Below are 14,853 nucleotides of genomic sequence, written 5' to 3' on the forward strand. Positions count from 1 at the left end.
TAAAGCAAACATACCGCTGCATAGACACATCCAAAGGAGTTTATTACAGATATTTTTATGTGTCTGCATGGGTTTCCTCCAGGTGACTGTCTGTGAGGAGTGTGCTGTGTTCTCCCTGTGTCTGCGTGGGTTTCCTCCGGGTGACTGTCTGTGAGGAGTGTGGTGTGTTCTCTCTGTGTCTGCGTGGGTTTCCTCTGGGTGACTGTCTGTGAGGTGTGTGGTGTGTTCTCTCCCTGTGTCTGCGCGGGTTTCCTCTGGGTGACTGTCTGTGAGGAGTGTGGTGTGTTCTCCTTGTGTCTGTGTGGGTTTCCTCTGGGTGACTGTCTGTGAGGAGTGTGGTGTGTTCTCTGTTTCTGCGTGGGTTTCCTCCGGCTGACTGTCTGTGAGGAGTGTGGTGTGTTCTCCCTGTGTCTGCGTGGGTTTCCTCCGGGTGACTGTCTGTGGGGAGTGTGGTGTGTTTTCCCTGTGTCTGCGTGGGTTTCCTCCGGGTGACTGTCTGTGACGAGTGTGGTGTGTTCTCCCTGTGTCTGCGTGGGTTTCCTCCGGGTGACTGTCTGTGAGGAGTGTGGTGTGTTCTCCCTGTGTGTGCGTGGGTTTCCTCTGGATGACTGTCTGTGAGGAGTGTGGTGTGTTCTCTCTGTGTCTGCATGGGTTTCCTCTGGGTGACTGTCTGTGAGGAGTGTGGTGTGTTCTCTCTGTGTCTGCGTGGGTTTCCTCCGGGTGACTGTCTGTGAGGAGTGTGGTGTGTTCTCTCTGTGTCTGCATGGGTTTCCTCTGGGTGACTGTCTGTGAGGAGTGTGGTGTGTTCTCTCTGTGTCCGCATGGGTTTCCTCCGGGTGACTGTGAGGAGTGTGGTGTGTTCTCTCTGTGTCTGCGTGGGTTTCCTCCGGGTGACTGTCTGTGAGGAGTGTGGTGTGTTCTCTGTTTCTGCATGGGTTTCCTCCGGGTGACTGTCTGTGAGGAGTGTGGTGTGTACTCCCTGTATCTGCGTGGGTTTCCTCCGGGTGACTGTCTGTGAGGAGTCCCTCACAGTCCTCCCACAGTCCAAAAACACACGTTGGTAGGTGGATTGGCGACTCAAAAGTGTCTGTAGGTGTGAGTGTGTGAGTGAATGTGTGAGTGTGTGTGTTGCCCTGTTAAGGACTGGCGCCCCCTCCAGGGTGTATTCCTGTCTTGCGCCTAATCATTGCAGGTAGACTCTGGACACACCGCGACCCTGAACTGGATAAGGGTTACAGATAATATCAAGAACATGGGCCCATAAGTAATTAAAGGATTAATTCAAACCAACTAATGCCTGAAATCACCTTTCTGTCATTAATTCAAATACTACAAAAGTCATTATTTATTCCAACCACATGATCAGTTTTAGTCAGAGTCTGGCGAGTGTGTCAGTGATTTCATGCGCCTTCTACATGGCTGTATTTGACAGTTTTATTATATAAGGAGAGGTCACAAAGATATAAAGTGAAATGGAGTGAGTCAGGAAATGAGCAACAGTGCTTTGGAATCTGATGAATATGACTGTAGCTGTGTTGTTAGTCATCTTTGAGTCAGTTCTGGACTGTTTATATGATTACGTCACCGGTATGTAGCAGGAAAATGGCCGCTAGAGGCCAAAACCCCTGCCCTCAAATACAAACACAAAGCAATTCATGAATTTATTCATTCAGTCACTGTCTGTAACCCTTATCTAGTTCAGAGCGGCCCGTTTACAGGATGGTGGTGTGATTAGTGAGGACACAGAGACCCTAGAAATGCTTATTAAAAAAGTATATTTTTGTTTCTTTAGGGTGTGTTTCAATCTTTTTAACAGTTCTATTGCTGTAGTCACCTGTCCTGTGTTATGTACGACCCTCTCCGACTGTGTTTCAAGTTTAAAAATTGTTGTGATGTTTATTTAACATTGAGATTTTAGCCCCAAAATAATTGCATAATTATTTATTTTAATTATATCTAATTATAATTGAGAAAGTAATTTCTGATAATTTGGCTTCATCACGAACAGAGCCTGGGCTCTTATGGGTTAAATGATGTAGTAACATAAAAAAACACAAAAACAGATACATGTTTTTATTGGACAGTGAAGATATGTAAACGTACCATTAATGTGGAGGTGTATATTGGGATTAAAAATAGACATATGCTGCCATCAAAGTGACGTCTTTTTCAGTAATTGTTTTCATGACTCAAAAGTACACTTAATATTGAGTAATTAGCCATTCAAAATTCAGCCTCTGCAGTTGTATTATTCATATGAATATTCATATACACAACAATCCATTCATGATTTATTCACAATCCAAAAATATAACTATATTGGGATAAGGATAAGAATAAGGATTATATATCCTTGCATGTGTGTACAGGCGAGCTGGCAACATATACATCCAAGAATATGTGGAGCAAACACCAACTACTACCTCTATTAGGAGCTGGAATTGTGTGTTTATGCCCCAGAACTAATGATCCATCATTAGTACTCTACCTCTTTGGCCAATCAGGACCTCACATTAATGTCCTTACAGCAGTCAAACCTTTCCCAGAATATCCGAGGCTGTTACTGCAACAAAAAGAGGAGACACACTTCATTTCAGCTACATTATTAACCGATACTCTAAGACTTAAAGGAAAATTTGGAGAGGTAGGTGTTGACATACTATACACCAGGGCTTCTCACACCTGGTCCTGGAGATCTCAGATCCAACACACACCCAGCTCTGCCCTGAGAGCAAGGAGATGGCGGACCACTGTTGATCCACTGAGGACAAAGTTGGAGGTCCGCTAGTGTTTTACACTGCGTTTTCTGGGCGGACCATAAAATGCCACATTTTAGCACTTTACCATTTACAGTCCAATTTACAATTTTGTTCTTTCATTAGGTTCTTTTTGTTATTCTTTATAAATAAGATTAGTAAATAATTTAAATCCAGCACAGCGTCCATAATCATTTTATATCAGGTTTATACTCATTACTATATCTCTCATAGTTGTTGGTAATATTTGTATTAGTGTGTTTTCAAGAATAAAAGTCTCTGTGAATGTAAAATCTGTTTGAGGAGATTATAAATGAGTTATATCCTGTACAGGACAGTAATCTGAGATGTCCGATGGTGGACCAGCAGTGGTGTGCCAGCCTTTTTATGACAGTGGACCGATATATGCTCGCTGTCTGGGTGATAGTCTAATGCCCCTGAAGGCCTTCCCCAGTAAACAATTAGCCGTTGATTCAACGTTGAAATAACGTAATGACTGCCGTCTAATCAACGTTCTCTTAAGATTGAAAATGAAAGTTGAAAAGATGCCCAAACACAGACATTGAAAAGACGACTATTAGACGTATTTTGGACGTCCATTGACGTTATTAATTGGTCCCAAAATATATTACTTGTATAAAACGCGTTTTGGACGTCCCCTGACGTTATCGATTGGTCACCACTTAACTAACTTATTAAGATGGATTTTGGACGTCCATTGACGTTATTAATTGGTCTCGAAATAAATTACTTGTATAAAACGCGTTTTGGACGTCCACTGACGTTATCGATTGGTCACCACTTAACTAACTTATTAAGATGGATTTTGGACGTCCATTGACATTTAAAATATGTCCTTGACGGACAGACTTCTTTTAGACCTATTTTGAACGTCCAGGGACGTTCCTTGTTTACTGGGTCGTTACCTGGATCAGGTGTGTTGGGCAGGGTGGTAGATCTCCAGGACCAGGATTGAGCAGCCCTGCTATACACTGTATTACTGAGGAAAAAGGCTAAGGCCTCAAGGTGGCAGCACTAGACAGAGAAATGGTGCAGAATAATAATAATAAAAAAAAACCCACCTCGTCGTGTTCCAGGCTGATTCTCTGAAGGCTGTGAACCTTCCCTTCCTGTTTCAGCACAACGTCCGCACACTGAAAGCCATCTGACTGCATTAGATGCCTAGCAGGCTTCCATAATGTCTGCCTTTCAGTCTCCAGCGACAACGAGGCGCTTAAATCCTTCCCTCTGTCGCGTTACGTGTTTCGTGTTCTTAATTTGACGACCTTATTTTTATTGCACTTGTTTGCCGCTATAAAGCCTACCTCTTGTAACAGGAACACTCGCTGTTCTCCGGTGATTGTTCCCTCCGTATTCTCATGGCGGAGACTAAAATTATTTACCACATTGACGAGGAGGAAACTCCTTACTTGGTGAAACTGTCAGTGCCTCCAGACAAGGTAACTTTGGCGGATTTTAAAAATGTCCTCAACAATCGACCGGTCAACAGCTACAAATTCTTTTTCAAATCTATGGATCAGGATTTTGGGTGAGTAGCCTGCTCTGTGCTTAACGTTAGACCTTTATTACATTAATCTCGGCTCATTTGGTATTAGGCGTCTGTGGGGGTGGAAAATAGGGCTAATTAGAAAAACGTATGTAGATAAGTGGCCTGAAAATGACGTAGTGTCTTCACTTGTTCTGCGCTTCCAATGAAGCTGTCATTTCTACCGCGAGGATTTCACATTATTGCCACCTTCCTGCATCCTGTGGCTTTATCACCTGCTCCTATTGTAGTGTTGACAGCAGGACTGTGGCTTAAACATTATATACGATTCAGTACATTTCATTGTATTATATTTAGATACGTTGGCTTCAATCTGTGTATTATGAACAACCTTAGCTTATATACGAGTTTATAACAAACAGGGCTTTTCTCCTTCAAAACGACGTCTTCATACACTGCACATTAAAATCCCACTGTAGCGTACACTTCCATTATCAGCTTATTACGAAGGCCATCTGTGACGTAACTACAGTTTGTTACGTTTCCTTTCTTCCTGAGTCTGTCGCATTAGTCGTTAAAGCTGTGACAGGGATTTAACGGTTTAATAAACACACAACGGTTTTTCTGCTCGTTATCACCACGGTGTTGACTATTTTGAGGCTAAATAAAATAACACCTGCACTTGTGACTAGTTATTCCTCCTATAAATAACACACTGAGGCTACATTCGTTTTACAATAAATTTTAATCGTTGTTCTTAACGGTTTTTTAGGTTTTGTGTTGTATTTGACAGAGCTGACAACACAAGGTGGAATTAAGGGACTACCTGAGGGGGGTGTGGGGCACTGTAGTGTGTATATATAGCTATAGCTACTACACTACACCCAGCTACAACCTGTAATGACAAGTTACGTGTCGCTGTTCCAGCTGTGGTTTTGTAATGGTTTGGGAAGGAGAAGTGCTCGCTGAATTCCCCGTGTGTAGGCCGCTCTCGGGCTGGAGCACTGTAGAGGCCCGACTGAGTGAACGCGCGTCTGTCCGGGAAAACTCGCTCCGTTCGGGAAGGAGACCGCCGGGGACTCACGGCCTGTCATTACGTTTGTCTGTGAGGTGCGGATCCTCCCGAGGAGCTGGACACGACTGGCATCTTGAGCTGCTTTCGTTTACAACGACAACTGTAGGCGGCTGGCACAAGCTAACAGAGCGCATGGCTAGCTACTGCACTGAAACATCATTCAGTGAAATCATCACACACACACACACACACACACACACACACCGCGTGGGGGTTTTGTTGTGGTGTCCGTCTAATTCCAATGTGCTCTAAGCAAAAAGCCTTCTGTGTCGTAAACAATACTGGAACCATTTTTTTTGCTGGTGTAGCTCAATGAGCAATTTTTAAAGGTTCTTTAAAGAACAATTTACCACAGGTTTAGAATATATTATACATTCTAATCCCAGTAAACAAGATACGTCCCTGGACGTTCAAAATAGGTCTAAAAGTAGTCTGTCCGTCAAGGACATATTTTAAACGTCAACGGACGTCCAAAATCCATCTTAATAAGTTAGTTAAGTGGTGACCAATCGATAACGTCAGTGGACGTCCAAAATGCGTTTTATACAAGTAATTTATTTCGGGACCAATTAATAACGTCAATGGACGTCCAAAATACGTCTCATAGTCATCTTTTCAATATCTGTGTTTGGACGTCTTTTCAACCTTAAGAGAACGTTGATTAGACGGCAGTCATTACGTTATTTCATCGTTGAATCAACGTCTAAATGTTTACTGGGATGGTTCTTTGAGTGTTCGTGGTTCTATTTAGTTTAATAAAGAACCCTCTATTAGCCATGTTTAGTGTGTATTGCCTTAGCCACCTCTTTCATTAGCTGTTTGGAACATGACTTTGAGTTAATTACCATTAGTAAGTATCACCTGTGATATATTAAATGTTAAATGTATGTTTTGGCGTACACTCTTAGAAAAACAAAATCATGTAACTGAAAAAAAATATTCTCAAAGATTAACAAGAGTGGAAACCCATTTTGGTGCTTTATAGAAGTTTAAAAATGTCCTTATGAAACAGAACATTCATTCATTCATTTATTGTCTGTAGCCCTTATCCAGTTCAGGGTGGCGGTGGGTCCGGAGCCTACCTGGAATCACTGGGCTTTATTTTATTGAGATTATTGCTTCTGTTATAATGTGATGCAAAATCATGATAGAAATCAAAATTAAATATGTTAATTTCTGCAAATCTCTCAATTATTTATATAATTCCATCACAAAAAAATTAGCTAAGCTCTGGAGCATGTCTTCATAATGTATTGGTCAATCCGTTTATATAGTTGTGCTGTGATTATGAAATGTCAGGTTCAAACTTGAGAACAACTGAGAGCGTTACTATTACGCCTTGAACCTCACGCCTGGTCCAGGCCCTTGTCCAGAGCTTTATATCTGTGCCACTTAACGCCAGTAGTGTCCTACTACCACTGACACAAATACATGGACCTTTAGACTGTTGCCCTGAGGCTGCTCACAGCAGCACACCAGCCCACCCTCACCGAGCCTGTTGGCCTACAAACTGTTTTATAAGTGTCTGAATTATTTCGCATGATATAACAATCAGACCCGGACGCGCTTCCTCGAGGGAGGACAAGCGATCCAGAACATTGCACTCGTTCAATCACTCTGTCAGACCTCATGAAGTGTTGGAGGGCAAAGCAGTGTACTCGCTTAATAATGACATTGCTCCGGAGGCTTACACATGTACTGTAGTGTTTGTACAAGACATTTGCAAACAATCTCATGTACTGTACAAGGCCGTAGATTAGAAGAAGTAATAGCGTTTTCCTGCTGAGAGTTTGATTACATTAGATAAGTTACATGTAAATGCTTCCGTAACTGGTGGTGCACTAGATCGCAAACAGAGATTTAAGAGCTCTTGAATTATTAATGCAAGTACATTACCATATACACATATGTATAAACCCAGTGTTCAGTTAATCACAGTCTGGATTTTCAAAACAATTTGCATATTGCTTGGCAGATGTAAATGCTCCGAAGTCATGCTAGACCGATATCGTTTAGAAGCACATGAGGTCATGTTGTGATTGATTAAATACTGGAAACGTGTGGAGAGCTCAGCAGGAGACAAGAATCTTATCGCTGTGTCAGTGTTGATGGATAAGATGGCACAGTGGCATTGACGGATATTCATATCACGTCAGTAATATTAGAAAATACTGGATCAGTGGGAAAAATAGGAATGAATTCATTATAAGGTTTAGCTTGGTTTACCACAGTCACATTGTGATTGACTTGTACTTAAGCTCCATTTGGGTTGGATTAGTTTTTCAGAGGGACGTCTGTAATGAAAGTGTTACATGCCTACTCTGTGATAAAATTGTCACATTCGTAGGGTAATGAGAAACTAGAGGAGCCAGAAATATAGTTCTGAATTTATATTCTATGAATATAAAAGTACTGTTGTATACCTAAAGCTGCCATTATAATCTGTCTTTTTATCAGTGTGCGATCTCCATTTTCTCATTCATTTTATTTGATTTTATTGTGGTGGTGCAGCAGGTCGTGTTGCAGTTACACAGCTCCAGGGGCCTGGAGGTTGTGGGTTCGATTCCCGCTCCGGGTGACTGTCTGTGAGGAGTGTGGTGTGTTCTCTCTGTGTCTGCGTGGGCTTCCTCCGGGTGACTGTCTGTGAGGAGTGTGGTGTGTTCTCCCTGTGTCTGCGTGGGCTTCCTCCGGGTGACTGTCTGTGAGGAGTGTGGTGTGTTCTCCCTGTGTCTGCGTGGGTTTCCTCCGGGTGACTGTCTGTGAGGAGTGTGGTGTGTTCTCCCTGTGTCTGCGTGGGCTTCCTCCGGGTGACTGTCTGTGAGTAGTGTGGTGTGTTCTCCCTGTGTCTGCGTGGGTTTCCTCCGGGTGCTCCGGTTTCCTCCCACAGTCCAAAAACACATGTTGGTAGGTGGATTGGCGACTCAAAAGTGTTCGTAGGTGTGAGTGTGTGAGTGAATATGTGTGTGTGTGTTGCCCTGTGAAGGACTGGCGCCCCCTCCAGGGTGTATTCCTGCCTTGCGCCCAATGATTCCAAGTAGACTCTGGACTCACCGCGATACTGAACTGGATAAGGGTTACAGATAATGAATGAATGAATGATTTTATTTTTTCCTTTTTCTGATAACGTTCTCCCAGGTGAATTCCAGGGAAATTTTAACACCTTCAGTAACTGGTTCATTACCTCGTCCATTTTCGAGTGTGAGATAATCACCTCACGAGAGTGAATTTGTGCTGCAGCTGGAATTTTCTTTGGAGTGATTTTTGTGTGAAAGCAAAAATAAATCTATGAGCAATCTATGTTGTAAATGTAAAACAGAAAGAATATGTCAAATCATATATATTTTTTAAAGATACTTAGTTACCTTTTTACTCTTTTTTCATTTTCATTGTCAGTCTTTGTTTTTTTTGTTTTTGTAAGATCTTTTGCTTCTGGAATCTCCCTTTTCTTCTTATACTCAGTTTGTTATTGAGTACTGGAACGTACCTTCGGCAGTGGAAGATTTCATCAAGCAACAAGATGAGAACAAGAACAGCCTACGTGTCCATGGAAAGGCACCTGGAGGCACTACATACGGAGTGCAGCGGTGCCCAAAGTCACATCTGCCCGTTAAAACAGAGATTTGCATCTGGACAGGATTAAAATGATCAGATGAACACTAAGATCAGTGAAAAAAAGTAAATTCTGCCTGCAGTTTTCTTAGAGGAAAGAAATAAAACTACCGAGTTACCCCAGGACCTCATGGAAATTCAATCCTGTCAGAACAGGGCTTTAAAAAGTTCTTCAGGTGTAAATAGCTCTTTCTGTACCTTAGTAATTGTTTATATATTTCTCTTTTGTTAGCTAATATTCTAAGTTTAAGTATCAGGGTATTTATAGTGTTTTTGGGAGGGAAGGTATCATTTAAAAAGTCCCACACCACTTTTTAAAGACTCAGGGGCGCCAGATTGTTTGTCAGTGTAGCTAGAATTTTCTTTGGCACCTTCCTCCTCCTTTTGTGAATGTGTACATCTCCCTGCGCTGACAGCAGTGGGCTGTTTGCTGTGCTTTCCTCAGAATACGTGTGTACCTGCAATGGACCAGTCAGACGAAACACAACCACAGAAATGTATCCAGAACAGTGAGTAGCGCTACTTTTGGTAAAAGAGCGAAAGCCTAACAAGACAATAAGTAATTACATTGTTATCCATCACTGACTGCATCTGTGGAACCCTCAGGAAAGTTAGCTTGGTCTAAACTCATCATCTGTTTGCAGTAATGATTGATGTTGAACTATAAAGATAGTTTGCGGGTGTATGATATGGACAAAATAATTGTTTTGTGATTGTAATGCTATGCTGCAATAAACAATCACTTGTATCTGCTCCACTGACCACACAGGAGCACCCTCTAGTTCTATGTTTACAGACTATAGTTCTCCTGTTTCTCTGTAAACTTTCTTATCCCCCCCCCCCCCCCATTTCCCCCTGTTCTTCAGCGCTCAGGACCCCCACAGAGCAGGTGTGATGTGGTGGTGGATCATTCTCAGCGCTGCAGTGACACTGACGTGGTGGTGGTGTGTTAGTGTGTGTTGTGCTGGTGTAGAGTGGATCAGACACAGCAGTGCTGCTGGAGGTTTTAAACCCCTCAGGGTCTGGACTGAGAACAGTCCACTGACCAAAAACATCCAGCCGACAGCGTCCTGTGTCACTGATGAAGGACTAGAGGACGACCGACACACACTGTACAGCAACATATGAGCTACTGTCTCTGACTCTACATCTACAAGGTGGACCAACGAGGGAGGAGTGTCTCACAGAATGGACAGAGAGTGGACACAGGGTTTAAAAACTCCAGCAGCACTGCTGTGTCTGATCCACTCTACACCAGCACAACACACGGGGGTAATAAAGAACACAGAGAAACAGGTGGACTACAGTTTGCAAGTGTAGAACTACAAAGGGCTCCTGTGTGGTCAGTGGAGCTGATAAAATAGACAATGAGTGTAGATACAAGGTAGAATTTCCTAATCTGGTTATCATTCAGTGTTTATGTCCAAATATGTGCAGAAATATTTAGAGAATGTATCTAATTGAAGCGAAAACAATTATGGAAAAAGATGTTGAGTCATATCTTCTAAGTATATTTCTGTTGAGAACATTCTCTGACTTGTTTCCTTTAGAATATCGAAATACCCTCCCTACTGTTCTTCATAGTGAAGAAGTACACTATGGAGGCATGCTTCAACAAAGTACCTTACACACTCACATTCACATTGACCTCTGCACTAAGGCTGTATCTGTCCCCACTGGTACCGTTAATGCATGCTCAGTGCCTACAGTTCCAAGTGGAATTTTGCTCTTCGTCAACGGCACTGCACATGACTGAGGACATATTCTACTGCTCAATTGTGTCACATAACACACACCTGAATAACATAAACATGTTATTAATAATTCCATGTGATTTAATGATTGTCAGATTTACAGTTTTTTGTGTGAAGCCAGACTTGTTGCATCTGTTTTTCATAATGGATTTATGTGTAATGTTTCATTTTCTCGCCACTGTGTCACGCCCTCATCCTGTCTGGTCTGTTTTCCCTGCCATGTGCTCTCTCAGCACATGGCCCTATTTGGTATTGTCTCCGCCTTTGTTCCGCCTCCTTGTCCGTCATCCTCGTTATCTGGTTCAGGTGTGTCTCGTCTGTTCGTGTATTTAAGTTCCCTGGTGTCACTTGCTTGGATCGGTCATTCGTTTTGTGTCCTACTCCAAGTAATGTCGTTTTGTTATAATTCCTAGCTCTAGTCATGTTTCTCGTTCCAGTTCCTCGTTTTGTTTCGTTCCTGTAGCAACTCATGTCGTTTTGTTATAATTCCTAGTCATGCTGTTTCTCATTTTCTTTATATACCTCGTCATCTTGTTTTGTTTGTATTCCTAGTCGTGTTGTTTCCTCACTTTGTGTTTGCCCACAAGTCCGTTTGTGTTTGTTTTGTTATTTTCTTGTAAATAAAATTCTGTGTTGTAGCGTGTGCGTCCGCCCCCGTCATTCCGCCCCCCGTGATTCCTGACACACTGAGAGTTTGTCTTGTTGATATTTGATTTTATTTGTTATAAGTAGAAAAGGCTGATGCAGAGATCACTGTGTTCACCTGCTGAGTGAGCTGTACTCTTTAGACGTAGGAACAACAGCAACATTACTGTGAATAAATAAGTAACGATATATTCATTACCACTTTAAAGGTTTGTATTGGAATAAAAATAGATGGATATTCAGATATAACCATTTACTCAGAAAATGGGTGACAGGACATGGTTGGAAGCGCAATATTGTAAACAGTAACCTCACATTTTAGGGAGTGCCAAGCTAAAAAAAAAAAAAGAAAAAAAAAAGACAGCAAGGACTGAAATGGGTCCGATGAAATCTGAGCACATAATTTACTCCCTGCTAGTAAACTAGCTTTTCTGAGCCTCAGTGAGCACAGCTGGATTCTGGCAGATGTGTGTCTGACAGGAAAATGTAGGCTTGTCTTAATCTTCAGAGAAAGCATTTCCAGTAGTCATAAGTGAATTCTAGTAAGTGATCACACACCTTGTTCTGTCAGTCACATGTACAGAGTAGGGTTAGGAAACCCGCCGTGCTGTTGATACTTTACTGAGTTTATTGTGAATTTGTGTTCTGTAAAAAGCACAAGGTTTGACTGGGTTAGATACATTTTGTATCTTTTTCTAATGTGATGTCAGACCCAGTTTTTTCGTCAGATATTGTCCCTATAGAAGTATGTAGTATTGTGCAACGTACAACGAAATGTGTCTTACACATTTAACCCATCAGTGGCAGTGAACACACACACACACTAGTGCACTAGGGGCTGTGAACACAGGCAGCACCATGGAGCATTTGTGGGTTCAGTGCTTTGCTCAATGGCCCCTGAGCCGTGGATGTTCCTGCTGGTCCTGGGGATCGAACCGGCAACCCTTTGGTATCAAGCTCGGCCTCTGATCATTAGGCCACGGCTGCCTCCAAATTAGTACCAGCTCTAATTGTACATTACTCTGATAAAGACTGTGGCCTACCTCATTAAAATCACCATTGTGTCAGAAATCCTAACAGATGCAAACCTGAAAATTCTCTTTCTCTTGTTTGTACGCCGTGCTCTGTGAGTATTCATGCTCCACTGTGCTGTCCTTAGGCTTTCAGTTCAGGTTCTTCATTGTTGTGTTGAGTTAAGAAAGTAAAGAGTAGTTTGGTGTAAGCAGAATAGCCCCGAATGGTTGTGATAAAGACTGCACATATACAGATTAGTGTGCTCCTTGGCACACAGAGGGGAGAGCTTTAAAGTATTAGAGCGGGCTGCAGAGTGGACAGTGTCTGTGCCCTGTCCCTCATCATAGGACTGCCCCGGGTTTGGCCTCAGGGAAATGGAAGGTCAAGCCTTGTGAAGAAAGACGGCACAGCACTCTGCTTCCTAAACATATAGTTCTAGGCTGCAAGAAAGACCTGGCGCCATGTGCTAAGAGTAGCTCATTTAAAAGTATTCTGTGTGTGTCACTTTGCTGTGCATTTATAGTTGCGTATAGTAATCATACAGCTCCTGGAGGACCTGGAGGTTGTGGGTTCGAGTCCCGCTCCGGGTGACTGTCTGTGATGAGTGTGGTGTGTTCTTCATGTGTCTGCGTGGGTTTCCTCCATGTAACTGTCTGTGAGGAGTTGGTATGTTCTCTCTGTGTCTGCGTGGGTTTCCTCTGGGTGACTGTCTGTGAGGAGTGTGGTGTGTTCTCCCTGTGTCTGCGTGGGTTTCCTCCGGGTGACTGTCTGTGAGGAGTGTGGTGTGTTCTCCCTGTGTCTGCGTGGATTTCCTCCGGGTGACTGTCTGTGAGGAGTGTGGTGTGTTCTCCCTGTGTCTGCGTGGGTTTCCTCCGGGTGACTATCTGTGAGGAGTGTGGTGTGTTCTCTCTGTGTCTGTGTGGGTTTCCTCCAGGTGACTGTCTGTGAGGAGTGTGGTGTGTTCTCTCTGTGTCTGCGTGGGTTTCCTCCGGGTGACTGTCTGTGAAGAGTGTGGTGTGTTCTCTCTGTGTCTGCGTGGATTTCCTCCGGGTGCTCCGGTTTCCTCCCACAGTCCAAAAACACACGTTGGTAGGTGGATTGGAGACTCAAAAGTGTCCGTAGGTGTGAGTGTGTGTCGCCCTGAGAAGGACTTGCGCCCCCTCCAAGGTGTGTTCTTGCCTTGCTCCCAATGATTCCAGGTAGGCTCTGGACCCACCGCCGCCCTGAACTGGATAAGGGTTACAGATAATGAATGAATTAATGTAAGTCAAAAATACAAACATTAATACTAACATGATTTGAAAATAGCTGAACTAGCATTTATCATTTGTAACGTTTCAGATAATGAAAATGCTGCATGTTAGAGTTACTATAATAGCAAATCCATTGATCTGGTTTAAAATTCTTCAGTGTGCATCAGTTAATAATAAACACGCCTGGAGAACCGTTAAGAGTGGAACCCTTCCTCTCGTGTTGAAGTGTGTGTTGCTCTTTATCGTATATTATTGACTACTTTGGCTTGGATGTGGTAACTAGCGGCTCCACAGCATTAAAATTCATTACTTTTTAGAATACAGTTCAATACACGAGGACGGCTCCTGGCCCAAGAGCACTGCGAACTCACAGAGAGACACACTTCATCTAATAAGCTGCAGACAGAGCTGGCAAAGCACAAAATTACATTTCAGACTCAATTTCCTTGCTTAGCATGGTGGGTATAAAAATTAATTCCTTTGACCCAGACACTCCCACACACAGCTATGGCTTACCCTCAGAACCTGCCCCTCCTGTCACCCTCTCAACACACACACACACACACACACACACACACCATCCTTCTGACCTCCACAGCCAGCAACATCCAAGACACATCAAGGTCAAAGCAGCACTAGTTAAATATGCCGAGTCAGCCCGCTGGCTGAGCCCCCAGTGGCCGAGGGGGTCTCCTGGGTGTGTGAGAGCAGGAGCAGAGCTGGGGAAGGCTTGGCCTAATTAAACAATGTAAGCAGGAGCTGCAGCTGGCTCCAGTTGAACTGTGAGGGCAGTGTGAGCAGACAAAGGCAGAGCTGAATAAGTTCACTAATCCAGATTGTGATGAGTGGTGCACTGAAATGAAAATTGTTGCCTAAAATGAAACCACAATGCAGGACACATTTGAGTCTGGCGCCTGAGCTTCATTTTATACGACAGAGTGTTAGAGCCACAGCATTGAGTAAAAAAAAGAAGATGAGTCATAGATTAAAGTCAGAATATTTAGAGAAACAGTGTGTGGATTATTACTATCTGTTGTAATATTCAGACAGACTCCAGTGTGTGTGCCACAGAGTGAGTTGTGAATGAAGCAGTGAAGTGAAGTGAACAGATTTATTTATTAAACACGACGACTAACCCCCACCAGTGCAGCCCCTGACTGTGATGGATACGGGTTTAGTTTATTGTACGAACTCATGAGCCGTACCACGATGGAGCCTCGTGGGGACGACGGAGTTCCAC

At 43.1% G+C, this 14,853-nt stretch overlaps 1 protein-coding gene across 2 annotated transcripts in view; it reads left to right on the plus strand.

Annotated features, from left to right (window-relative positions):
• The first annotated feature begins 3,918 nt into the window (after positions 1–3,918).
• Positions 3,919–14,853, plus strand: part of dvl1b (dishevelled segment polarity protein 1b) — a 41,667-nt gene continuing 30,732 nt past the window's right edge. Inside the window, exon 1 of one of the 2 annotated variants that reach the window (XM_066672704.1) lies at positions 3,919–4,305. In XM_066672704.1, coding sequence (XP_066528801.1) covers positions 4,136–4,305 — 170 coding nt within the window. In that variant the 5' untranslated portion in view covers positions 3,919–4,135. The remainder of the gene's footprint in view (positions 4,306–14,853) is intronic. The other variant, XM_066672702.1, reaches the window with a different exon arrangement.

Source organism: Hoplias malabaricus, chromosome 5, assembly GCF_029633855.1.
Source record: "Hoplias malabaricus isolate fHopMal1 chromosome 5, fHopMal1.hap1, whole genome shotgun sequence".
In the NCBI taxonomy this organism is placed as follows: domain Eukaryota; kingdom Metazoa; phylum Chordata; class Actinopteri; order Characiformes; family Erythrinidae; genus Hoplias; species Hoplias malabaricus.